Source organism: Emys orbicularis, chromosome 4 (genome assembly GCF_028017835.1).
Source record: "Emys orbicularis isolate rEmyOrb1 chromosome 4, rEmyOrb1.hap1, whole genome shotgun sequence".
NCBI lineage: Eukaryota > Metazoa > Chordata > Testudines > Emydidae > Emys > Emys orbicularis.
In genome coordinates this window covers 48,058,507-48,084,713 of record NC_088686.1, presented here as the reverse complement: position 1 = coordinate 48,084,713, position 26,207 = coordinate 48,058,507, and the positions used below count along the sequence as shown (strand labels likewise).

At 44.7% G+C, this 26,207-nt stretch overlaps 1 protein-coding gene across 1 annotated transcript in view; it reads left to right on the top strand.

The window, feature by feature from the left end:
- Window positions 1-15,874, top strand: part of PRORP (protein only RNase P catalytic subunit) — an 87,176-nt gene extending 71,302 nt beyond the window's left edge. The window contains exons 6-8 of the mRNA XM_065403178.1: window positions 9,920-10,068; window positions 12,465-12,660; window positions 15,280-15,874. Coding sequence (XP_065259250.1) covers window positions 9,920-10,068; window positions 12,465-12,660; window positions 15,280-15,408 — 474 coding nt within the window. The 3' untranslated portion in view covers window positions 15,409-15,874. The remainder of the gene's footprint in view (window positions 1-9,919; window positions 10,069-12,464; window positions 12,661-15,279) is intronic.
- Window positions 15,875-26,207: the final 10,333 nt, after the last annotated feature.

Here is a 26,207-nt window from a genome sequence, read left to right as displayed (position 1 = left end):
CAGGGAAGTGTTAGTACCGTTATACAAGGCACTGGTGAGACCTCATCTGGAATACAGTGTGCAGTTCTGGTCTCCCATGTTTAAGAAAGATGAATTCAAAGTGGAACAGGTACAGAGAAGGGCTATTAGGATGATCCGAGGTATGGAAAATCTGTCTTATGAAAGGAGACTCAATGAGCTTGGCTTGTTTAGCCTAACCAAAAGGTGGCTGAGGGGAGATATGATTGCTGTCTATAAATATATCAGAGGGATAAATACCAGGGAGGGAGAGGAATTATTTAAGCTCAGTACCAATGTGGACACAAGAACAAATGGATATAAACTGGCCATCAGGAAGTTTAGACTTGAAATTAGACAAAGGTTTCTAACCATCAGAGGAGTGAAGTTCTGGAACAGCCTTCCAAGGGGAGCAGTGGGGGCAAAAGACATATCTGGCTTCAAGACTAAGCTTGATAAGTTTATGGAGGGGATGGTATGATGGGATAGCCTAATTTTGGCAATTAATTGATCTTTGATTATTAGCGGTAAATATGCGCAATGGCGTGTGATGGGATGTTAGATGGGGTGGGATCTGAGTTACTACAGAGAATTCTTTCCTGGGTGTCTGGCTGGTGAGTCTTGCCCACATGCTCAGGGTTTAGCTGATCGCCATATTTGGGGTCGGGAAGGAATTTTCCTCCAGGGCAGATTGGCAGAGGCCCTGGAGGGGTTTTGCCTTCCTCTGCAGTGTGGGGCACGGGTCACTTGCTGGAGGATTCTCTGCACCTTGAACTCTTTAAACCATGATTTGAGGACTTCAATAGCTCAGATATAAGTTGTGGGTTTATTAGAGGGGTGGGTGGGTGAGATTCTGTGGCCTGCGTTGTGCAGGAGGTCGGACTAGACGATCATAATGGTCCCTTCTGACCTTAAAGTCTGTTACTCTGTGATCAGAGATCAGAATTGGGAGCAGCCTTGACATATTTATTTACTGTTTGGAAGACTAAGTGAACAGTTGGACCCAGATACTGCAGTGACCTCTGTGGAGGCAGAGATTCCTGTGGTTTTAGTAGGGCTCCAGGCAGGCACAGAGCTGCACTTACACAGAGCTCATCCAAGCCTAATTTAGCAAAATATTTTGAACTCCAAATTGTTTAAATTGTTAGAAAATGCTAACGTTAAGGAGAAATTCAAGAAGGCTCTAATTAAACTAAGGGATTGGGCAATGGCAAATTTAAATGTAATTTTCATAAATGAGAACAAATGCATACAGGGAAGAAACTTTTAATATGATAGGCTCTGAACTAGCAGGATCCTCTCAGAGATAAAATCCAGAAATCTTCATAAATAGCTCAGTGAAAATGTCTGCCCAGTGCACGGCAGCACTTGGAAAGGAATAATGTTGCTTTGAAATATGTAAAAGGGAATAGAAAGTAAGAATGAATTAAATTATGACAGTGATAAAACAGCTGTGTGCCTGTTCCTTAAGAACTGTGTTCATGTGCTGGCAGAGCATGTGTCTGTGGTTTTGAGTTCTTCTTTGCGCTACCAGTGACTTGCTGTGTGAACATGGACAAATCTCTTTAACCTCTTCTTGCCTCATTTTCATCATCTGCAAAATGGAGATTATAATAGCTATTTCTCAGGGATGTTGTGTGACTTTATTATTGAAAATTTGTAATATGCACTGAGATCCTCAAATGAATGGTATGATATATTTGTGTAAGCTATCATTGTTTTATTAATTTTAATCACCTCCCTTCAAGAAGCAGAGATTGCATATGTTCAGCAAAGGGCAAGCAAACTGGTTAAGAGGCATGGTGCAGATTAACAACAATCATTGTTTGTGCCATCAGAAGCCATACACCTGAAGACCAACAAGAGATTCCATTCATCTAGGGGAAGGGTAATAAGTACTAGAATGAGACCTACAAAATAATGTAGGGTAGAATGAGAACTAACTGGTTCCTCCTCCTTACCGTGTTCTCAATATGAGAACAAAGGATGCTCAATGAAACTAGAAGGCAGCACAAATTTTAAAAAATAAGGAAACTTTTTATACAGCTTGTCCTTCATGTGGGATTGAGTAACACAGAAATACATTCAGACAGGTAATTTAGTAGGATTTGTTGAGACTGGATAACACTTGTAATTACGCAAGCTAAGATGATGAAGGGAAAGCAATCCTAAATTTTCAGGGAATAAATTAATTGCCTGTAAATGTTAGGAAGTATTTTTTCTCCATGGCAATGCACAATTAGTTGGCTGAATTACAGGGTGCTTTCACCTTTCTCTGAAGCATCAGTTTCTGTTCGCTGCTGGAGGTGGAATCCTAGATTTGATTGAATAACATGTCAAAGGCACTCACTGGTCCTCACTGAGGTCAGTAAGGCTGTCAAACTCAAGTTAACATGAAATGTTGTAGATGGAGAGGAGTTGATTATGAGAATTCTCAAGTGGCATGTGTGTATTTGTGCCATTTTTTTCAATTGTCTTCCAAAGACTTCCTGCTGAACAGATTATCCAGCTGCATAGCTGATATTTGACACTTAAGTGGTGTGGCAACCTTCATACAAATTCTGCTGCATGGAATCTTATTACAGGAAGCATATTTGCATTATGCAGTTACATGGAAGAGTAATTAGGAACTTTACTATATTTTAGATAACTTTGAATTATTTGACAGATCAAGAAAGGGTTTATTCGTGCCTTTTTAGGCAAGGGACTTCTGCTGCTCTTTCCTTGTTACTTGTGCTATAATCTGTTTTCTTTATGACTAAAAGTAGTTTGATGGTGTGTCTGATGCCTTCCTTTCTTGAGAAACAGTCAGGCGTGGGAGTATACTCAGTTAGGAAATCCCCCAGCACAAGTGATGTGACTATGTATAGACCACCAGAAATAAATGTCCAAGTCTAAAATTAGACACAAAGTACCCTTTAGTAAAGTAGCATCAAGAACAGGAGTGTTCAGGAGGAATCATGTTTTTTTAAATAGCAAAAATGCATTATTCTAGGGTTCAGGCAACATTTTAGTTTGTATGAATAAAAGTTAATTTTAATGGAATGTGAAGCGGGGCGCTATTGTGAATGAAGGCTTTTTAATCACTCTTCTTATGGTAATTCCACTTAATTTTCTTCATATTTTAGTTAACTGTTAGTTTTTCCATTGCAAAACTGAAGCAATTTAATACTCACACCTCCAAAATGTTTCCCCAAACACTTTAACTTTGTTTTCCTTATTCAGTGGAAGTACCTTCCACTTTAAAGTACAGAATCACTGGTGCCACTAAGATATGAGCTGTGTTCTGTGGGAGCAGAAAGTCCAAATGACTAGCATTTACAATCTAGTCATGTTCTTTATGATTTTTAAACACTTAAGGGCAGGGATCTAGCTTCCCTTAGCCTTGTATACATTCGGGTATAGCCCCAATTCAACAGTCTTTGGCCATTGCTGACCCCTAAGTGTAAATATGGACTTGGAAGGGTTTGCTCTGATTGAGTTTATCAAGTTTTATTCCTACTTCAAGCATGAGCAAACCCCAATACATTCCATCATTGCAAATGTTGACACACTAAGGCCTTGTCTATACTACCGGGGTATGTCGACCTAAGTTACGCTACTCCAGCTACGTGAATAACGTAGCTGGAGTTGACGTAGCTTAGGTCGACTTACTGCAGTGTCTACACTGCGCTGCGTTGATGGGTAATGCTCTCCCATCGACTTACCTTACTCCTCTCGTTCCAGTGGAGTACTGGAGTTGACTGGCGAGCACTCTGCGGTCAATTTAGCGGGTCTTCACTAGAGCCACTAAATCGACCCCCGCTGCATCGATCGCAACAGCATCTATCCTCGGTTAGTGTAGTCATGGCCTTAGAGGCAGCACCGGAGTAGCTATCCTGATTGCTGAATTGAGGCCATATGTAGACTGGTCTTAGCACTGCCCCTTCTTTGGTGCCTCATTGTGATTACTGAAATCAGTTGAGGCACTCTTCCTGTCAGCAGGGGCGGCGAGTTGTATAGGCCTGTGGTGCCCGTGCTCCACCAATATGAGAGCATGGGGGCCCAGCTCCACCAAAGTTCGGGGCTGGGTCTCTCCACCGGCAGCGCAACAGGGCTAAGGCGGCTTCCTGCCTGCCTGCTCTGCTTTCGGAAGTGACCGGTATGTCCCTGCGCCCCCTGGGGGGGAGCATGTCTCCACACGCTGCCGCCGCCCCAAGTTGCAGCCAATGGGAGCTGCAGGGGCAGTGCCTGTGGGCAGCGGCTCATGGAGACCCCTCCAGCCCCCCGCCTAGGAGCTTCTGCCAGAGGGGTGTGCGGGTCGCTTTCGGGAGCCGCCCGAAGTCAGCGCTGCACCCCTCACCCTCTCCCACACCCCAACCCCCTGCCCCAGCCTGCACCGTGCACCCAAACTCCCTCCCAGAGCTCGCCCCTGCATCGCCTCCTGCACCCCAGCCCCCTTCCCCAGCCTGCACCGTGCACCCTAACTCCCTCCCAGAGCCCGTCCCCTGCACCCCCTCCTGAACTCCAACCCCCTTCCCCAGCCTGCACCCCACAGCCCAACTCCCTCCCAGAGCCTGTCCCCCGCATCCCCTCCTGCACCCCAACCCTCTGCCCCAGCCCAGACCCTGCACTCAAACTCCTTCCCAGAGCCTGCCCCCTGCCCCCCAATCCCCTGCCCCCCAATCCCCTGCCCCAGCCCAGACCCCACACCCTAACTCTCTCCCAGAGCCCATCCCCTGCTCCCCATCCTGCACCCCTACACCAGCCCAGAGCCTGCACCCAAACTCCCTTTCAGAGCCCAAACCTTCCCCCACCCTGCACCCAAACTCCCTCCCACCTCCCAGAGCCTTAAGCAGTGTGTGTGGGGCGGAACTTGGACCCGTTCTGGGCACCACCAAAAATTATACAAACCTGCCTGTCAGCCCTTAGTTTTGAACTTGGTGGGGGGATCTGGTAGCTGGAAGTACTCCGTGGAGAGTCTATGACTGAAATTTTTCTGGTCGCCTCTTTTCAGCCAACCCCCTCCTAATCCATCAGAGTCCAATTTACATGGCTTAAGGGAACAGTGCAAAGCCATGTACCTTTCCAGTCTAGCTTTCACATAATTATTGATGCTTCAGCCAGGAAGATCCAATAAGGATCAAAAGGGTGGGATTTTCCACTCTTTGAAGATTGTACATGTGTTTATATTTTAAATTTTTAAATTTTGTACAGTGGCTAGATGCTGCAGTGGTGAGCATCAAATCTACAAATAACACAAGACCCTAGAGTCCAACAAATTAGTTTATCATAATCCCAAAATACTGCATCAAATCTTGGTCTTTCCTCATATAACGTCTCAACAAAGGCAGAGTAAGGACTTTGTGTGAGGTAGAGAGGTGGAATAAACTGAGAAAAAAGCTCAGGATTTGGGTTTTTTTCAAAGAGATATAAAAAAGTATGCCAAGTATTACTTTTACTATTAAGCAGGGAGACAAAAAACTGTAGCCACCCCTCTCCAGTACCAGATAAATGCCAACACCTTTGTAGTTTCATTTTGGGGTCGGAAACAAAGATGATCATCAATCAGTCAAGATGCTTCAGTTTACAGGGGAAACTCCAGGGAACAGGAGAAGATAAATGTGACCTACAAAGGGTTTTTAAAATGGTCTTTTGCTCCTCATGATGTATAAAGAAGACCTGAAAGTTGGGTGTTTGGGTTTAGGGATTTTTTTGGAGGGGAGGGATGGTGAAGGGGGTTGATGGAGAAAATTTTAAAAAATGATTTTTTCATTAAAGTCTGGTCTTGTTTTTTCAGGAAGCCTGTGTGAATGAGTAGAGAAAGTAGGATTATGACATCCCCTTGATACCAAGCAGGGTGAACCCTGGATAAGTACAAGGAGAATTTTTTTAGACTGCAAAAGGGGTTGTCTGCACAAGTTAAAGTGGTGCAAACTCCTGTGTAGACACTTATTTCACTTTGAATGCCTTTTCTGAGTTTAGTTGAACCTGTTTCTCATTGACCGAGGGCTGGTCTACAGACAAACTTACACCGAAATAACTAAATTTGTTGTAATTTGCACCTTTTGTTATTTTGGTGTAAGTTCTGTGTGTGAACACTCTGATTTCAGAGTAAAAGTAAATTTACTTTTAAATACTCTAAATTTACATGTGCAAGCTAAGCCAACATAACTTAGGTTTAAACTGTTATAAGTGTGTCTGATATAACTCAATCAGTTTAAAATTACACTTTTATTTAAACCAGTAGAGCAGGCCTAAATTTAAGTGAGAAAGGAATTGACTTATGCTAAATCAAAATAAGACACTTGTATTTCAAAATAAGAATGTCCATACATAAACTTTTGAAACAAAATATTAGAAGATGTTAATTAAAACCAGTTTAATTATTTGGGTGGCAGTTTGTGCGTGGACCAGCCTTAAGATTTGATAGTCTTAAGGCAAAAAACAAGCTCGGGGGGGAAATCAAACAACTCCACGCCCCAGCCTTTCAGTCATCTTGTACATTTAAAAAAAAAAAAAAAAAAAGCACAAGTCCATTTCCTTTTTCTCTTCAGGTCACTTTTAAGAATAAGCTAGTTACATCAACTATAGAATTGCTACGGTACCACTATCAAAAATGGAAAATTTGCTGTCTAGGATTACTCAGAAAATCTCTCTGCCATTCTCAGCCCACTGTGTGAGGCTTTACCCAAAGTCAGACTTCATTTCCTGAAAGCCATTGCATGCAGTTAATTCTACCACATGGAAATACTTCGAACACAATGTTTTATTAAAGCAATATAGTCTTGCCCTGAAAAATTCATTATTTTAAAAAATGGTTTTTGTGCATAATTAAAAGGCTGTGTGAACTGGTTAGTTAGGTGGGATTATGGTAAATAGGCATTTGAGTGGAAATGATGTAAATGGCAAAAAGAAGAGTCGTGTCTTCCTTTAAACTTTTGGCCTAAAATTTAAAAATTTCAAGTAGTATAAATCAGTACATTGGAGTAGTATTGACTTACAGCAGCTTAGGATCTGGCCCTACATGTTGTAACAATCAATTTTTAGAAAACCACCAAAAATATTTCCATTAAGATTTTTAATTTCTGTGGAAACAGTTTTAAGAATCAAAACATATTCTCCTTCAGTGTTTGCATCCCAAACATTGCAGCACCTGGCCTGCACTGGAGAACCTGCGAGTGAAAGTGACTATAAAAAAGTGAAACAGACCAATCAATTATCCCTGTACAGTTGAGATATGCAAAAAGTAAACAACATAAATAGTGAGAAAATATAATTGAACTTTAAAATTATTTCAGCTCTAATGTGTTATTAGGAACATAGATAAGGAAATTTGTTATTTAAAAATATATATAATCTGACAGGTTTCAGAGTGGTAGCCATGTTAGTCTGTATCCGCAAAAGGAACGAGGAGTACTTGTGGCACCTTAGAGACTAACAAATTTATTTGAGCATAAACTTTCGTGTGCTAAAACCCACTTCATCGGATGCATGCAGACGAAAATACAGTAGGAAGGTATATATACACAGAACATGAAAAAATGGGTGTTGCCATACCAACTATAACGAGAGTAATCAATTAAGGTGGACTATTATCAGCAGAAGGAAAAAAAACTTTTGTAGTGATAATCAGGATTGCCCATTTCCAACAGTTGACAAGAAGGAGTGAGTAACAGTAGGGGGGAAAAATTAGCATGAGGAAATAGTTTTTACTTTGTGTAATGACGCTTCCACTCCCAGTCTTTATTCAAGCCTAATTTAATGGTGTCCAGTTTGCAAATTAATTCCAATTCTGCAGTTTCTCGTTGGAGTCTGTTTTTGAAGTTTTTTTGTTGGAGTATTGCGACTTTGAGGTCTGTAATTGAGTGACCAGGGAGGTTGAAGTGTTCTCTGACTGGTTTTTGAATGTCATAATTCTTGACATCTGATTTGTGTCCATTTATTCTTTTGCGTAGAGACTTTCCGGTTTGGCCAATGTACATGGCAGAGGGGCATTGCTGGCACATGATGGCATATATCACATCGGTAGATGTGCAGGTGAACGAGCCTCTGATAGTGTGGCTGATGTGATTAGGACCTATGATGGTGTCCCCTGAATAGATATGTGGACAGAGTTGGCAACAAGCTTTGTTGGACGAGAGCTGAGGAATCATTGTTCTAAGTCAGCCATAAACCCAGGAACCTATCCTTGCATCAAAGAGAGAGAGAGAGAGAGCCTGTCAGACAACTTACTTTATCTGCCATTTTATAGGCTAAAACCATATTGTTTAGTTATTGTCTAGCCATATTATGAGCTATTTCTTTCAAGCAGAGGAAAGTAGACCTCATGTATGTAAAGAAATGTTGGATGTCTAGCATGATTTCCTGCAAATGGCAGCCAACTCTGTCAGTCACTAGTAAACTCCAGTGCTCCGCTCCAGCACCGAGACCACCTAGGCCCATCTTTAAATTTGGGCTTGTCTACACTTACAGAGCTGCATCAGTGCAGCTGTGCTACTGTAGCGCTTAGTGAAGACACTACCTATGCCAATGGGAGAGCTTCACCCGATGGCGTAGGTAGTCCACCTCCCCGAGATGCAGTAGCTATGGCAATGGGAGAATATAGACATAGCACTGTCTACACCAGGAGTTAGGTTGGTATAACTGCATCACTCAGGGGTGTGGGTACCAACACAGTTATACTGACATAAGTTTGTAGTCTAGACCAGGGCTCAGTGTACAGAGCCTTCACCCCCATCGTTCCAGTATTATAGCAGCAGCAGCTAGGAGAGCCAGCAGACAATAAACCATAAAACATTTTTGGCTCCCTTTCCCACTTCTATGGCTACTAAGTGAATCCTGTCTTGTTCCTATGGCAAAGGAGCCTGTTGAAGACAGTCACAAAGAGGAGGAGAGGGTAGGAGAAGAAACAAGGGGGAGAAGGGGCAGGGGAGAGGGCTAGGGAGTCAGCAGTGATAGAGGAAAAAATACTAACAGACTATGGAGGCAATAGCAATAAAGAATTAGGGAGCTCTCTTTCCTAAAGCATTTGTGTGTATAGTCCCCAGGCAATGTGCTGCAATCTCAGGAACTAATTTTCCTCCTTTTTTGGGCAATATGGTAATGCTATTAATTTGCAGTCGATCCATATGTGTGTTCAGTGTACTTAGAGGGTTAGGTTCTCCACCCTGTCCGATCTCTGCCTGGGTGCAATGGAGAGGGAAGGCCACAGGGAGCCAGTTGTGGCTCCCTGATCCTCAGTGACCTGGCGCCAGCACAAGTTAGAATGGCACAGGTGCAGTTCTAACTTGCACCTTTGGTGTACGGTCCCTCAGTGGAGAATCTGACATAGTGGTGACTTTTACCACCCTGGAATATTGATTCATGCATTGGTTGATACTGGTCTTAATGATGCTTTCATCAACCCCTTCATACTTTTATAGTCTCTCTTCCTCTGTTAGAGTAATACCGATCAAGTATACTTTTGCAACCACTACAGTAGGTGGTGCTACTGGAGCAGCACAGGCTAAACAATCAAGCCTTCCTCACTTCCTTGACTAAGCTCAAGGGCTTCACCTCCGCACCATTCCCAGTGTGAGAATCCCAAGGTGATTCAAGTCTTCCATTTGACTCTTACCTGTTGAGCTGTCCAGAGAGCTCTGCATCAATTCCCATGTATTAATTACAAGAATGTTGCGAAAGTTTAAAGCAGTTAATAACAGTACATTTTTCTTTTTGTGTATGTGTTTGATAATTGACACTTTTTAACAGGTTAGTTAATTTTTTTATACTTAAAAATGAGAGTTTCCTACCTACTGCTGACCCTAGGAAAGATTCCTGGGAGACTGTCCAGGAAATGATAGGAATCCCTTGACTAAAGACATAGAGAAGAAAATATATTTCCTGTCATTCTTGTTTTTACAGCTAAAACAGTCTGTGCTTTTGCTTTTGTTTCCTGCAGCTACTTGATGTTGTCTTCCACCTGGCACAGCAGAATCTGCGGTTGCTCGTGCTGGGCCGCAAACACATGCTGACTGGATCTCATAGCTGGAAAAGGCACATGGTGGCTGCTATGCAGAAGAAAGCAGACTTCTTCTTTGCTGAAAATGTGTAAGTATTGTTGAAGATGACTCAATTTACTGGCAGTCAAAACTAGATTCATTTTTATATTTAATTACTTAAACCAGCTAATTTTGTGACTTACTACAATACTATTTATTATTAAGCACTGACAGTGCTCAGCCCTATACATGCAAAAGAGAACAACATATTCCTTGCTCCATGGAGTTTACAGTCTAAATAGACAGAGAAAACAGATTAAAAATTGTGCTAAAATACAGAGTTCTAATAATGTAGAGTCTTAGGGTATGTCTATACTGAAATAAAAGACCCGCAGCTGGCCCAGGTCAGCCGGCTTGGGCTGTGGGGCAAAAAATTGCTGTGTAGATATTCTGGCCCAGGTTTGAGCCCAGGCCCTGGGACCCTCACCCCTCATGGGGTCCCAAAGCTCAGGTTCCAGCCTGAGCCTGAATGTCTGCACAGCAATTTTACAGCCACACAGTCCGAGCACTGTGTGCCCAAGTCAGTTGACTTGGGCCAGCCGTGGGTGTTTGAGTGCTGTGTAGATGTACGCATATTGACACCTATATGGATCATCAGCAGGGTTGGATCCTTTAGATCCACAGGTAGACCTCTGCCAATTGAGCTAACAGATTAACTGATAGTATAGATTGTCATCCTATATGTCAGTGGTTTTCAACCTTTTTCATTTGCGGATCCCTAAAAAATTTCGAATGGCGATACGGACCCCTTTGGAAATCTTAGACATAGTCTGTGGACCACCAGGGGTCCATGGACCACAGGTTGAAAACCACTGCTCTATGTGGACCAGTACTAGAAGGGGATGAGACGCACATTTTGCCAAATATTTCTTGACAGCAGAGGAATGTTGAGAGTAGGGAACCTTGAGTTCTACTCCAGGTTCTGGAAAGGGAAGTGTTTTTGAAAAATCTTAGTTCACACATGCTCAGTAGAGACTTGTTAGAGTTTGGCAGCTAAGTGTAGATGGAATCTACAGAGAATTTAGCTAAGATTTTTCAGAAGCTCATAACTTGGGCAAATGGGGTTGTTTTTCATGGGAACAGGAAAAGGCACATCCCTGGCACAAAGATTCCCCCGTCCACCATGCTGAATTTAAGTCCCTGCTCCAGTTTGGATGTGCTAGAGAGCTTCTCAGCAAAACGGTTGTAATAATTTTTAACATGGGCAAAACTGCATTTTTTCTTAATCTTCTCAGAAGGAGATAAACCAATTTTGCTGAAACTTTAAAAAAAAAAAAAAAAAAAAACAAACAAACAAAAAAACCACGCTATCCAGCCTGAGCAGAAACCCAGCATGGAAAATTTCAACCTGAATGGTTAAAGTTTGGCAAAGTTGTAAGCAACTGAAAACAGAATCTTGTAATGCACAGTGTTAACTATAGACACACCTGCTGGCTCCACCTATAATAAATGTGCAGCATTTCTTCTGACTTACCTATTTTTAGATCCTTGGATGGAAAGTACTGTAGAATTGCAGAGCTGTTGTTATGTAATGGAGCTTTTCTCAGGGAGGGATAAAAAGTTTAACAAAAAAATTAATGTCCCCTCCCCATCCCACATCTGTCTTATTTCAGTGAAGATGAAGTCGAGTATATTCTCTGAAAAAATCTTAGCGTTTCTTGGGAATGAACCCACCCACAAGTCTATGAATCAGAGTTACACTGTGCTATGCATGACACTAGAGCAGGGGTAGGCAACCTATGGCACACGTGCCGAAGGCAGCATGCGAGCTGATTTTCAGTGGCACTCACACTGCCCAGGTCCTGGCCACCAGTCCGGGGGGCTCTGCATTTTAATGTAATTTTAAATGAAGCTTCTTAAACATTTTAAAAACCTTATTTACTTTACATACAACAATAGTTTAGTTATATATTATAGACTTATAGAAAGAGACCTTCTAAAAACGTTAAAATGTATTACTGGCACGCAAAACCTTAAATTAGAGTGAATAAATGAAGACTCGGCACACCACTTCTGAAAGGTTGCTGACCCTTGCACTAGAGACACTATCAGATGCTCACATGAAATTATTGATCTGTATGGACGCAGTACAGTTTTGTGCAAGTGTGTGGGGCCCCTGAAGACACAATCTGAATGTTAGTGCTTCTTTTCACGGTAGCAGTTTATTGTTAAATCACATGGTAAGTTACCATTTTGTTACTTGCTGTGTTGTAGTGGGAAGGGAAAACGTTCTTTCTACTAGGCAGCTAAATTTTAATTCCCTTCCGAACATTTGGATGCTTTGTGGTAAACAGGAAAAGTTCTTTGTTTTAACAGAGAGCTTAGTGGTGATGGGAATTTGCATTAATTATGATGAATAAAATTCAGCTGAATGCTTGATTCATTTCCTGCATCCTTTTAGTGCCCATGAGTGACGTCCGTCTTTACTCTTTGTGGTTTATTTAGGTCAGAAGATGACCCTTTCCTATTGTATGCCACTCTTCACTCAGGCAGTCATTGTAAGTTTCTTACTAGAGACCTCCTGCGAGATCATAAGGCTTGTCTTCCCGACAGTCTTACTCGGCATCTGTTCTTTAAGTGGCAGCGTGGACACCAAATGGTGCTTTCCCACTACTGGCCAGGAAAGAGAATAAAATTTCAGGTAAGTTCTCTGCTCTCTTCAGAAAACCTACAGAACATACTCATTAAATGCATAAAATATAAGCCACAACTAATAAAAAAATGTAGAAAAAATTCCTATTGAGGCCTAAGGGCAGAATTTGTATGGATGAGCACATAAGAGGCAGTGTGCTCAAAACTCCAGTTTCACTCTCAAATAGCACTTTTGCTCACAAAATGTGTGATTTGCCATTGTAGGCAAGAGGACTGATTAATAGACAAGAAAGTGACACTTCAAGGGCATAAACATCTGTTTACCTGTACAGTTACATGTTTGCCTTTACAGACCTTTTGGGTGAAATGTATCATAGGTGGACATACTTGAAAATTTTACCCTGAGGGTATGTCTACACTGCAATGTAAGTGCACCATTAGTGGGACTCGAGTCAGCTGACCCGTGTTAGGGACTCATGGGCTTGAGTGTCTACATTGTATTTTAACCCTTTGTTAAGACTTTTCTAACCTGTGCTCAAACATAGGGCTCTGGTGTCCACACTGCAGTGCGCAGACCCAAGTCAACCCTAGTAAAGTAAACTGTATCCCAGAATCCCTTGTGCCCCCCACCCTTGAAATGTCGCTGCTCTAGGCCTAGGACAATGGTGTACTGTGGGAAAACTTTACTGCCTGCCCTGCACATTGCCAGGAAGCAGCTCATTTTGCAAAAGTCTTGATCAGTTCGCTCTCCATTGCAAACCCAGGAGGCTCTCTGATAGCATACTTGCAGACCAGTGATCGGAAGAGAATGGGTTAATGGTGACCTCAGCTGCTGCCATTTGCAAAGGAGGGGTGGGTTATATTTCAATAGAGTGGATTGAAGATTCTTGGGATAGAGAGGGCTAAGGAGGTTGTCCTGTGGAATTGTGGGATACTTCCAGCTGACTCTCGGGACCTGAGTCAAATGGTGTCTACACTGCAAAGCAATAGGGCTTGAATCCTGGTTCCCAGCTCACCTTGAGCTCGAACCCTCCAGACCTGCAGGGTCCTGGGACCATGGGTCTGAGCCCCGGGTTAGTGCAATTGCAGTGTAAACGCAAGGGGGATTAGGCTTGAGCCTAGGCTCAAGACCGGGCTTACACTGCAGTGTAGACATACCCTTAGAGCCCTTCATATCTGGCTTCCAAATTCTGCTTTTTCTTGCATCTGTTATAAGCGTGAAAATAGATCATTCTCCTCTTCAATTCTTCCGTAAAGTGTGTATTTTTAATCCCAAAATAGAATGCATTTTTAATTCCTTTTTAAAGACGTGTTCACAGACAAATACAGGTATTCAGTGCAGCAATGTTCTAAACAGGTAGGTTCACAGATATGTATGGTGCAATAAAGAGATACATTATATTAGTCAGGTATGCAATCAGTATACAGCTAAATGAGTGACGACCTGAGCATAGTATGCGTAGTTTTGGCTGGAGGAAGTCACTTGCTGTTTCCTTGGCGAGACCAATAATAGAATACTGCATACAGTTATGGTGTCTACAGTTTAAAAAGAATGTTGAAAAATTGGTGAGAATGCAGTAAAGAGCCACAAAACAAATTCAAGGGCTGGAGAAAATGCCTCTCATTGAGAGAATTAAAAAGCTTAATCTGTTTAGTTTATCAAAAGAAGAGTGAGAGGTGACTTGATTACAGTATGTAAGTAGCTTCACAGACAGAAAATACCAACTACTAAAGTGCTCTTTAATCTAGCAGAGATAGGCATAATTAGAACCAAGGACTGAAGTTAAAACCGGACAATTCAACTTAGAAATAAGGAACACATTTTTAAACAGTTAGGGTTGATTAACCATTGGAACAAACTACTAAGGAAATTGGTGGATTCTCTATCTCAGGGGTTGGCAACCTTCAGCACGCGGCCCATCAAGGTAATACGCTGGCAGGCCACGAGACATTTTGTTTACATTGACCGTCTGGAGGCACGGCCCCCCACAGCTCCCAGTGGCCGTGGTTCGCCGCTTTCTGCAGCTCTCGTTGGCCGGGAACAGCGAACCACAGCCACTGGGAGCTGCGGGGGGCCATGCCTGCAGACAGTCAATGTAAACAAAATGTCTTGCAGCCCGCCAGCGGATTACCCTGATGGGCCACATGCCGAAGGTTGCCGACCCCTTTTCTATCTCTTGATGTCTTCATATCAAGATCAAATATTTAAAGGTACACAAACCAGAAAGATTCTGTGTAGAGAAAAAATATTGAGAAGATGAGTCATGGTCCAATGAAAAAGATCAAGTAAACAGTAGAAATCTTGAAGTCAACAAAGAGATTCCTGTGGTGGTGCTTTTTGAGTTCAACAGAGTATAGTTAAAGAAGAATACTAGGACTCTGTTAACATTTTGTATATTTATATTAACTGGGATTTATACACGTCTTAGGTGGGTTGGGTGCAAGGTTTATGAACAGAAATATCCAGTGTTCCTTGCAGTCAGACTACCTGTCTATTTACTTTAACATGCTCTGCTTTTTGTGTTTGCTGTTCTGCAAAACCATCCAACAGCTTTCCACTGATACTCCTGAGAAAGGGCAGGAAATGTTTGCTAGTCATTACAACATTTTTATTTTTTTTCCATTGAGCAAAGTCAATATAACATTTTTTTCTTGTCTTTACCCACAGCCTATTCTCACTTACGACACAGTGGTACAGACTACTGGTGACACTTGGCATATTCCCTATGATGACCAGCTGGTGGAAAGATATTCCTATGAAGTGCCAACAAAATGGCTTTGCCTTCAACGGAAATAATAAAGAATGCAGTTTTACAAACTAAAACTACAATTGTTTGCCACTGTTGCTAACAGGCAGAATCCAGTGATCATGCACAGTCATGGGATTAATACACCAAATATGAATCCTGCAGCTGACTAAATGTTCAGTAAACATAGTTCACCAAATTCATATCTGCTGTAACTCCATTGAAGTCAGAGTTCATTTTGCCCTGTAGTAAATAAGAGATTTGTTGTAGCACCATTTATTAAGATTTTATTGGGATGAGGTGATGAAGGGATTGAGCACTAGGATGGTCCATAGATCCTCCTAATAAATTTTAGCTTCTAAATTTCCAAAGATATAAAATCTTGAACTTCTTTCTTAGTTAAAATAATAGTTTGTTTTTTACATAAAAATTGATCATATTAGGGACTTCACTGTGGGCAATAATATGACACAGCTGAATTTTGTATAGCCTCTCAGAAACTTGAGTTAATTAGAAGACAGCAAAAGTGGTATAAATTACAGAAAAAGTGTTGTAAACCATTATCATTATTTATTAACTATTTGTATGACAGTTGTGAATCCTGTTTTTTCCATCTACCAGCCTTATACGAGAAAGTCAAATGGAAATGAAATATTTATCTTTGTGGAAGGATCTGAAGAAAAATTCACTGTCAAGTTTTGCAGTATAAGAAAGCTGATGGGCCTCTTACCAAATGAAGTAGCTCCCACCTGGGCCCTCACAAACAGCTTTCCAGCATGCAAGCCACACCCTGAATGTCTGTGTGTAACTGCAGCCTGCCATACACACTTACACTCTGGCTTTCAACAGCCTTGGTTATACTGCAGGGTGTTGTCTAACTGCACTTCCCCAGTCTTAGATTTTCCACCAGAAATGTATGTCCTGTACTGCCCAGCCCTCTCCTGGACACTACAAGTTATATTAAGTCTGTTATTCCTTTAGCAGAATAATATGCCAACTTATTATTTCAAATAGTTATTCAGACACTTCAATTTAAATACACTGGATTAGATAAACAGTAAAACAAGTTTATTAACTACAAAGAGAGAGATTTTAAGTGAATACAAATAATGAGGCATAAAGGTCAGAAATGGTTACAAGAAAAATAAATATAAGATGTTTACTAATACCCAACTTCATAAACTATAGCAGATTCAAGCAAAGTTTCTCATTATATGCTTTCAGCAGTCTTACTGACCAAACCTTCCCCCAGAGTCCAACAAATGTTCCTTTGTCGCTTCAAGTGTAGTGAATACGATGGGTGGGGGGTGTTTGTACCTCCTTTTTATAGTTTCAGTCCCTCTCTTGAACAACATTTCCAGCTAGGCACCAGGAGACAAAAAGTCTATGAGGAAGGATGTTCCCTGCTACTTTTTCCTCACCTCTTTGAGCTTTCTTTGCTCCCTGCTTGATGACTCTGTTTACTACTTAAATGCAAATTAAGCAGAGCACTCATTCCTTTGTTTAGGACAGACTTATTTGTCAACTTCTGTTTGAACAGGGCTGTGGGATTTGGAACATGGGAAAATACATGTTTTATCAGCATGATACTGACCAGCAAATTATGAGTCTTCAAATGATACCTTACAAGGCATACTTTGTACAAAGATTATTACAATAGTATGTAGGGTGTTAACAAGGGATTCTGTTAGCTTGATCAGAATTTACCTAGCTGCTGTTTTGGCACATCACCTGCATACAATTTCTTCACACCCAACTGTGAACAAGTTTCTGAGGGATCTTGTCAGAGTTTTTCCTCCAATTAAAGAACCGCTCTTTTTGTGGGGGGCTTAACTTGGTTTTATCTGCCCTGATGGTCCCACCATTTGAACCCATTTTCTGAAAAATGCATTTTTAATTGCAGTCAGATCAGCGAGGAGAGCTGGTGACATTCAGGACTGTATGGCAGACGCACCATATGTATTTTTTTATACAGACAAGGTATATCTCTGCACGGGCAAGTTGTCAAAAATTTCAGTCTCAACCAACATTTGGCCTTATTTTTCCCCAAGCCTTACTGTTCCAAAGGAGAGGCTAACTTCAGCATTTTATTGTCACGGAGTCCCCGGGCGATGCTCTGGAACTGCTCCCTACAGAGCCAGTCAGGACTCTGGTGAAGTCTCCTCTCTGTGAGCAGACTGTCTTCAGGGCAAGGAGCTCACACGGTTTCCACCTTCCTGGGTCTGACCTTTGGAGCATTCAGCATCCTCTGCCCTCCATGCGTTTCCCACAGCGAGTCCGCCCTGGCGGGGTCCTGGGGAAGCCACAGGGTCCTGCACCCCCACTTCGCAGTCAGACGTGACTCTTAACCAGCCAGTAAAACAGAGGTTTATTAGATGACAGGAACATGGTCTAAAACAGAGCTTGTAGGTACAGAGAACAGGACCCCTCAGCCAGGTCCATCCTGGGGGGCAGCGAGCTAGACACCTACGTCTGCACTCACTCCTCGTCCCCAGCTAGCTCCAAAACTAACTCCCCCTCCAGCCCCCCCTCCTCTGGGCTTTGTTCCTTTCCCGGGCCAGGAGGTCACCTGATCTCTTTGTTCTCCAACACCTTTAGCTATCTCCTTGCAGGGGGGAAGGGCCCCGGCCATTAGTTGCCAGGAGATAGAGTGTCGTCCATTTATGTGCACTGGCCCTTTGCTCTGCAACAATCTCACCCCCTAGAGACTTAAGAAATGCATGGGGAAACTGAGGCACCCACACAGTATTCAGAGGAAACATTAAGAACAGCCCCACTTCGTCACATTTATTGCAAAGGACTACGCCATTTAGACCCACCTTTATGGGGACTGTCTGCCCCAGTCTTTGCAGTTCACCCTCATTGAGTGACCTTAGCTGGCTCCCCACTAGGAGACCAGTCACAGCGTCTAAGCCACAAACTCTTCACTTGATATCTATCCATAGAGATATTGCACCAGCTACAAGAGCTTTGGTCTACTTGGGACTGGATAATGACTTAACTTTTCACTGACTTTCGGAGGTGACAGTTCATATAAACAAATACAACTCCATGCTTTGACTACTTCCAGCAGGTTGGAATGGGTGGGATTCCAAAAAACTAATGTTAAAATAATAAATTTGGAGATACCAGTAAATGTCACAATTTGTTACTGAATATTTAAAGGGAAATCAAAGGAACTTAACTGAAATTAAATCTAAGGACCAAAATAAAATGATCTACCAGCAAAAGAGAATTTTCTTACAAAATGATTACTGGAAGCTTTGGGGCTGTACCACATAGTATACTTCTGAGGGAATTCTGTGCCAAAAAAATAAAAATTCTGTGCACAGTATTTTACAATTCTGCAAATTGTATGTGTCAATAAATAAATGTGGAGGCTCCAGCATGGCAGTGGGGAGCACAGGCCACTGACTGCACGGAGACAGGCGATCACATGCAGCCCCTCCTCCCCAAGGACAGGGACTTGGTAATGAGGCTGCACTGGACCCTGACACAGTGCCAGGGCCAGGCCTGCCCCAGAAACACCCTGAGTCCCTGCCCCTCTGCACCATGCATACTAGGTGTGGGTAGGCAGGTTCAACCCAGCAGGATCCAAGTGTGGAGGGGCTTAGTGTAGGGGAATCCAGGTGGGGGGTGAGAGGGTTCTGTGTGGGGCAATCTGGGTGTGAGTAGCTCAGTGGGGGATCTGGATTCACAGGGGCTCATTGAGGGGTTCTGGGTGCAGAGGCAATGGGACTCTGCAGGGGGTCCAGGTGAAGGTGGTTGGGGCCTGGTGTGGAGGGATGGGACTCGGTGGGGGCATTTGGTTGGGGGGGGACTTAGCGGGGGGGTTGGGTGCAATTGGTTGGGGCTCAGTGGGGTGGGAGTCTGGGTGTGGTGGCTTGTCAGGGTGGTCCAGGTGCAGGGGAGGGGAGGCTTATTGGAGTGGGGGTTCTATTGGCCTGCTTAACAGAGTAGCCCCAGCTGCTGCTGCTAAGGAGAAGCCATATACCAGGCTCCCCTCCCACCCCCCGCCCATTCCCCTATACCCTTTTCTTCCCCATCCCATTCCCCTCCCCACTGTCCCCTGCCCCATCCCCTCCCTCTTCCTCTCCCCAATGTCACCTCCCCCATCCTCCTTCTCTCACTCCCACATTCCCCTGCCCTATCTCTCTCCCCTCACTCCCACATCCCCCTCCCCCTGCCCTATCCCATCCCCTTTCCTTCCCCACTGCCTCTTCCTCCCACCCCACCTCCTTCCCCCATTTGCCCCACCCCTCCTTGCCTCACCGCAGGACTCTTATGAAGTTATTGTTAAGAACTTTTTATATGTAGGAAGGATGAAAGTCTCCATTGTTTAGAATCTAAACTTTAGAAGGACAGCACAAGCCCCATGAGGAAGCTTGAACTGATTCTACTGTTCTTTAAATAGATTTTCAATCTCCAGGAATGTCCGTTTATCATTCATTAGCACTAAGTGTATGCCTACATGGCCGCTGGGAAGTGTAATTCCCAGGGTGAGTGGACAGACACACGCTAGCTCTGCTCTAGAGCTAGCACCTAAAAGTAGCAGTGTGGCTGCAGGGACACAGATGGCTGCTTGGGCTAGTCCCCTGACTAACGGGTTAGGCGGCATTGTACTTAGGTGGTTAGCCTGAGCTGTTGCCTGTGCCACTGTGGCTACACTGCTATTTTTAGGAGCTAGCTTGAGCTGAGATTGGTAGTTCATTGCTGGCGATGTTGACAATGTTATCACAAATCTCATCCGTGGCTATGCATATGACTGAAGACCAAACCCTGATGTACAGAGTCACTGTACACTATGAGCATGGGAAGTCTGTATCCATGATGTTTGAAGATACAGCTCTATGGCGCCTTTCATGTGCAGCCTGGAAACGATTTAGTCGATCCCGCTCAAAACTGATGCATGCTGATCTTGTCAGAGACCACCTGTGAGTCCTGTCCTGAGCCATTTGCTCAAGTTTGGGATTAATGCCAACCCATTGCAGACTGCTCTTCAGGCTGTCTTTGAAGTGCTTGTATGGACGACCAGGGGTGGTCAGTTATATGGGCTCGTGGTGCCCATGCTCCAGCAAATTCAGGGCCTGGGGGCCCAGCTCCACCAATGTTCGGGGCCGGGTGTCTCCTCGAGCCCCACCTGCCACCCCACGCGCCTCCCTTGGAGCATTCCCCAGCCCCGCCTGCTGCCCCCGCACACCTCCCCCGGAGTGTCCCCCGGCCCTGCCTGCTGCTCCCACAGGCATCCCCCAGGTCCCTGCCTGTGCCCTGGGCAGCAAGCGGTTGCCTTGCCGCTCTGCGCTGTGCTCCCTCGCCGGCCACTGCCGGCTACAAAAGGGAGCGGTGCCGGCAGCAGGCTGAGGTGGCAATGCAGTCGCTGCCTGTGGGGGGAGGAGGCACACACATTATGGCAGCCCTTCCCCGCCCCCCTGGCACCCACCACAGCGGAGGCGAGGAGGCTTCCTGGACCTGAGAGGGGCCTGGCCCCTAGGAGCACATGCAGTGACAGTGCCGGGTGAGTGTGCTGCCGGGATGGGGGGTGAGGGGGACCCCTCTCCCGGAGCTCGCTGCTGCTGGGGGGGAGAGGGCTGGGGGGACTGTGGAGTCCTGCCTGACTGCACCCCAACTCCTTATCCCCAGCCCTGCCCCATTCCAGAGCCCGCACCCCCAGCCAGAGCCCTCCCCCCCCTCACCCCAACCCTCTGCCCCAGCCCTGAGCCCCCTCCTGCACCATGAACCTCTCATCCCTGGCCCCACCTTGCAGCCCTCACCCCCACACCCCAACCCTCTGCCCTAGCCCTGAGCCTCTCCCACACCCCAAACTACTCATGCTCAGCCCCAGCTGGAGCCTTCATTTGATATGCCATCTATAGAGAGTTCATGGCTGAGAAACATACAGGAGAGATGTTAAAACTACTGCAGTATAGATCTTCAGTTTGGTAGAGAGATGGTCAGCCAAGGGCCTGGCTGGCTTTACTGATTCTGAAGGCAATTTCCTTGTCAAGGGAACCCTCACTGGAGATGGTATTGCCCAGATACTTGAATTGATCCACATTTTTCAACTGTGTGCTTTGGATGGAGATGGCTGGTACTGGGGCATTGGCTAGCTTGAGCAGAGGTAGTGCATGCACATCTACCCAAGATGGGAATTGCATCTCCTAGGTCTGCGTAGACGTACCCTATATTAACTAAAAAAATCAGAGACAACAGCCTTCCTGTGTAGTTCTGATTTCCTGTGGCAGAGCATGTGATTGTTATAAGACTTTGAGAGAGATGATGAGGACTGGACTAAAAAAAAATCCATTTTATTTCTTGGCTGGTATTTTGATATAAAAGCATGGTGTGAAGTTTGTTAACATGCTGCATGGGCTGAGGCAACTGGTGGAGAGGCGCTCTGAATGGGGTATGTCATCCACCCTCTCATGCCCTTTGGTATTAGGTAGCTTTTTATTTTTTTATCCATCGTGGGTCTGAATGAGATATTGAATCTTTGGTCTGAATGAGATATTGAATCTTTGATTCAAAATACTTGAGTATATAACCTACTGCCACAACTGCTTGGCAATCAGACTGAATATTCAGTAATTCTGTCCATTTCCCCTTCCAACTGCTTTTCCAAAAGGAACAAAAAGATTCTGGAAGCTATCTCCTTTAGCCCCATATATTTCCAATATTTGCATTGCTGTATTTATATTTTTTCTCTGTGTGCCTATGGAGTGGGTTACTTACTATAAGGCAGTGGTTCTCAAACTGTGGATCAGGACCCCAAAGTGGGTCACAACCCGTTTTAATGGGGTCGCCGGGGCTGGCTTAGACTTGCTGGGGACAGGAGCCGGGACCAAAGCCCAAGTCCAAGCCTGAGGGTTTTAGCCCTAGGCGGCAGGGCTCAGGTTACAGGCCCCCTTCCTGGGACTGAAGCCCTTGGGCTTCAGATTTGGCCCCCTAGCCTGGGGCTGTGGGACTTTAGCTTTGCCTCCCCGCACTTGGGGTGATGGGGCTTGGGCAGGCTCAGGCTTTGGTTCCCCCCTCCTGGGGTCGTGTAGTAATTTTTGTTGTCAGAAGGCGGTCGCGGTGCAATGAAGTTTGAGAACCCCTACTATTGGGGAAAGTGCCAGTGTATTTTAATGCACAGAGAGACTTTTTGTTCTCCTGTAATAAATTCAAAAAAGTAATTTTTTAAAGGCATGAAATATACAACACGATCCAAAATGCAGATGCAAACATGCAGCATTTCGCCAAAGAGACATATTCCACCTAGTTCTATTATATTAAAAGGGAAATGGTATTGGAACATAGCTTTCCCAGCTCTTTTAATGACATAATTGCAAAATAAAATAATAATAATTCCCAGCAGGAGAAATCCAATGCCAACAGAGGATTATGTTCATGGCTTTATGGTGGGGAATTTCCCTCTGTACTAGATACTGATATAGAGAATCAGTCTTTCAAATGTCTTGCGGTATGATGATGCGGCTCTGGAAAAATATTGTCCAGAAATAAAAGCCCAAACTTCTATTCTGAGGTCAATAGATTTCCTTCTTTTAAAAGAGAACTTGACGGACATATTTTATTACAAAAACAAATTCTTTAAAAATATTATTTTGAGATGTAGTTTTTTATATGAAAGAGTTTTTTCTGAGACCAAATTTTCTGAAATTTTTGATGAATAATTTCTAAACATGTCAAATGTGAACCACAGCAGTTTTTCAGTGTTCAGAAAATATTAGACTGCAGGGATGTTAGTTTGTGAGTGTATATCACAACTTAAGAGTTTTGTCACAATTTGGCAATAGTATTGGAACACAATTCACTCTCACCTTCACAGCAGGATCAAACCATGTTTTATTTACAACCATAGTTGCTAAGTTTTAAAAATGCAGTAATTTGTTCATAGTGTAGAGCAACTTAAAGCTGTAATGATTTCTGATTGAGAAAAGCTCAACTGTAGTCCAAGTAAGCGACTATTTTCCTGTTGTTACCTAAATGTGTTTGGGATCAGGAAAGGGTAATAACATTGTTGCAATTTGTGCAAGTCTAAAGCTCTGTTTTAATTAAGCTAAGACAAGCCGTGGTGGTGTGTTTTTAAACCAATGGCAGAAACTACAGTGATCTCTAAAACTTCTTGCTTTTTCCTTTCTCTATTAAAGTGAAAAAAAAATCCAAAATGTATTGCCTTTGAGCAATGCCTTCTACATGCCTTCGAGCAATACATTTTCTTTCTGCACGCATTGGATGCTGGGCATCCTACATTCCCTCTGAGCACATTTGCCTTGTCTATCCTCTTTATCTTCTGTCCATATTGTCTCCCCCTTCATACCCTTTCTGTTTGTTTTCCTTTGCTTTGAGTGCAAGGGATTTTGTTGTTCTTTTACTCCTCCTGGTTGGGTATTGATTCCCTGTCCCTCTCCCTTTCCTCACTCAAACAAGTACATCTGCCTTTTAGGGGAGGTTGGTCGGAGGTGGTGTAGTTTGATGCCCATCTGGTCTGAGGGCTGAACTGAGCACCATCGGTGCAAAAACACTAGGGTCACGGTAGCCTTTTTGATTAATCTTGTGAGGTGCTCAGATAATTCAGTGTGATTTTGTCTCTTGTGATTTTTGTCATGAGTTTTGCAATATTGGCTTTTCTTAAAGCCAGAGATCTTGAAGTCGGGAATTTACATAAGAATCTCAACTTTCATTTTGAAAAAGTTTCTAGCCCTCATAATTATGGAGTAAAGCTAGAAATTGTGACCTCTAAAGTCTCAAACATACAAAAAAGCCCAGAAAGCAAATAAAAAGAACCCATATATTATTTTTAAAATGTAAGATTTTTTAAACCAATCTTGACTTTTTAGGAACTTATCTAATGATTTTTGATTGCTTGGGCTAGATAATACTGCTTCAGAGACAGAGGCTGGGAATGTGTTAAAAATACATCTAAAAAACCCTTTCAAGGTCAAAGGTGTTTGGTGTATTTGGAGAAGCATCCTTTTTTTTTTTTTTTTTTTTAAGGTGTCTTTTTTAAAGTAATAAGTGTAGCTGTAGCTATATTTGTGGTTACCACTGGGAGGGAGAAGAGGTGGTCTGTTTGCAAAGATCCAGCCACTCCTATAGTTAGAAGAGCATGTTCACAGGGGAAGTAGAATGGATCCAGGGTCATGCAACTTCCCAAACTGCTTTTCTCTGCCTTGGGAGGATCAACATCCCAACTTGTCCGAGGCCAGAGTTTTCCAAATTGTATACTGCTGGTTGTACATGAGTTTGTACATGTTCCATCCATCTGCTTCACACCAGTTCTTTTGGAAGGTGTAGGTGAACCAACATGTGAGAGCTACAAGCCTGATCTGTCACACGGTGCTCCCAAAATGTAGGAACTGCATATTGGGGGTATCTGTGTGGCCACTCTATGAGTCTTCAATATGCAACAGGGGCTGGGTGGCAGCAATAAATTGCAATAGTGCAATCATCTCCTGAGTCTGAGGACAGCTGGATTTGTTGGCCCTCAGTTTCCCAGACAGCCTTGCCCATGTGAACACCGGTGTCCCATGCCTCACTGGTGAATTACATTATTAAACTTTTAAATATTGCAACTTTAGGGTTACCATATTTAAAAAATAAAAAAAGAGGACACTCCACGGGGCCCTAGCCCCGCCCCTTTCCCAACCCCGGCCCGGCCCCAACTCCGCCCCTTCCCCAAAGTCCCCACCCTAACTCCGCATCCTCCCCTGAGCGCCCGCATTCCCCCTCCTCCCTCCCAGCCACGCGAAAAGGGCTGCCCGAGTGCTACCGGCTTCACGGTTTGCCGGGCAGCCCCCAGACCCTGCGCCCCCGGCCGGCGCTTCCCCAGCGCAGCTGGAGCCCGGGAGGGGAAGCGCCTGGGGGCGCAGGGTCTGGAGGCTGCCCGGCAAACCGTGAAGCCGGTAGTGCTCGGGCTTCGGGCAGCCCCCATGCCTCTGGACCCCGCGCCCCTGGCCGGGCACTTCCCCTCCCGGGCTCCGGCGGCTGCTGTGCTCCCTGAACTCCTGGGCTCTGGAAGCGCTGAGCTGCCCGAGCGCTACCGGTTTCGGGCAGCCCCCATGCCTCTGGACCCTGCGCCCCCGGAGCCCGGGAGGGGAAGTGCCTGGCCGGCGGCGCAGGGTCCGGAGGCATGGGGGCTGCCCGAAGCCGGTAGCGCTCGGGCAGCTCGGCGCTTCCAGAGCCCAGGAGTCAGGGAGCACAGCAGCCCCCAGCGCCCGCTCTAAGGTAAGCCAGGGAGTATTTTTCCCGGACATGTTTGGCTTTTTGGAAATTCCCCCCGGACGGGGGTTTGATTACCAAAAAGCCGGACATGTCCGGGAAAAACCGGACGTATGGTAACCCTATGCAACTTCCAAGCCAATGTGGACGGGTGGCAATGCTCCCACACCCAGGACAGGCTAGGTTAGGCTGTGGTGGCAGCCCAGTTTCCCCGCTGGCAAAAGGGGATGATGCTGGCCACCTCCAGCCCTAATAGGGCCATCACCAAAGGGTGCAGCGCCCCCCCTCCCCCAGGCCGGCCCTGTGCGCTAGGGGCAGGTGCAAAGGTCACAGCGACCTCCCTGCCTGAGCAGGCGAGAGCCAGCACCCCCCCCCCCGCCAGAAAGAGGACAGCAGAGCGCCTGCGCAGTGAAGGGGCGCTAATTGCCGTTTTGTTTGCATGCTCAGTATCAAAGCACCTCACGCTCCTGCGTCTGCGGAGTAGGCGGGGGTTTGTAGCTGCATGGGGGGAGGGGAGGCGAGGCTGTTGATTGCACGCATGCGCAGAGGAGGGAGCGCGTGCTGTCGCAGCGTGTCGCGACTATACGCGAGCTAGCGGCTCCTCGGCCCTGGCGGATCGATGGTGTGTTAT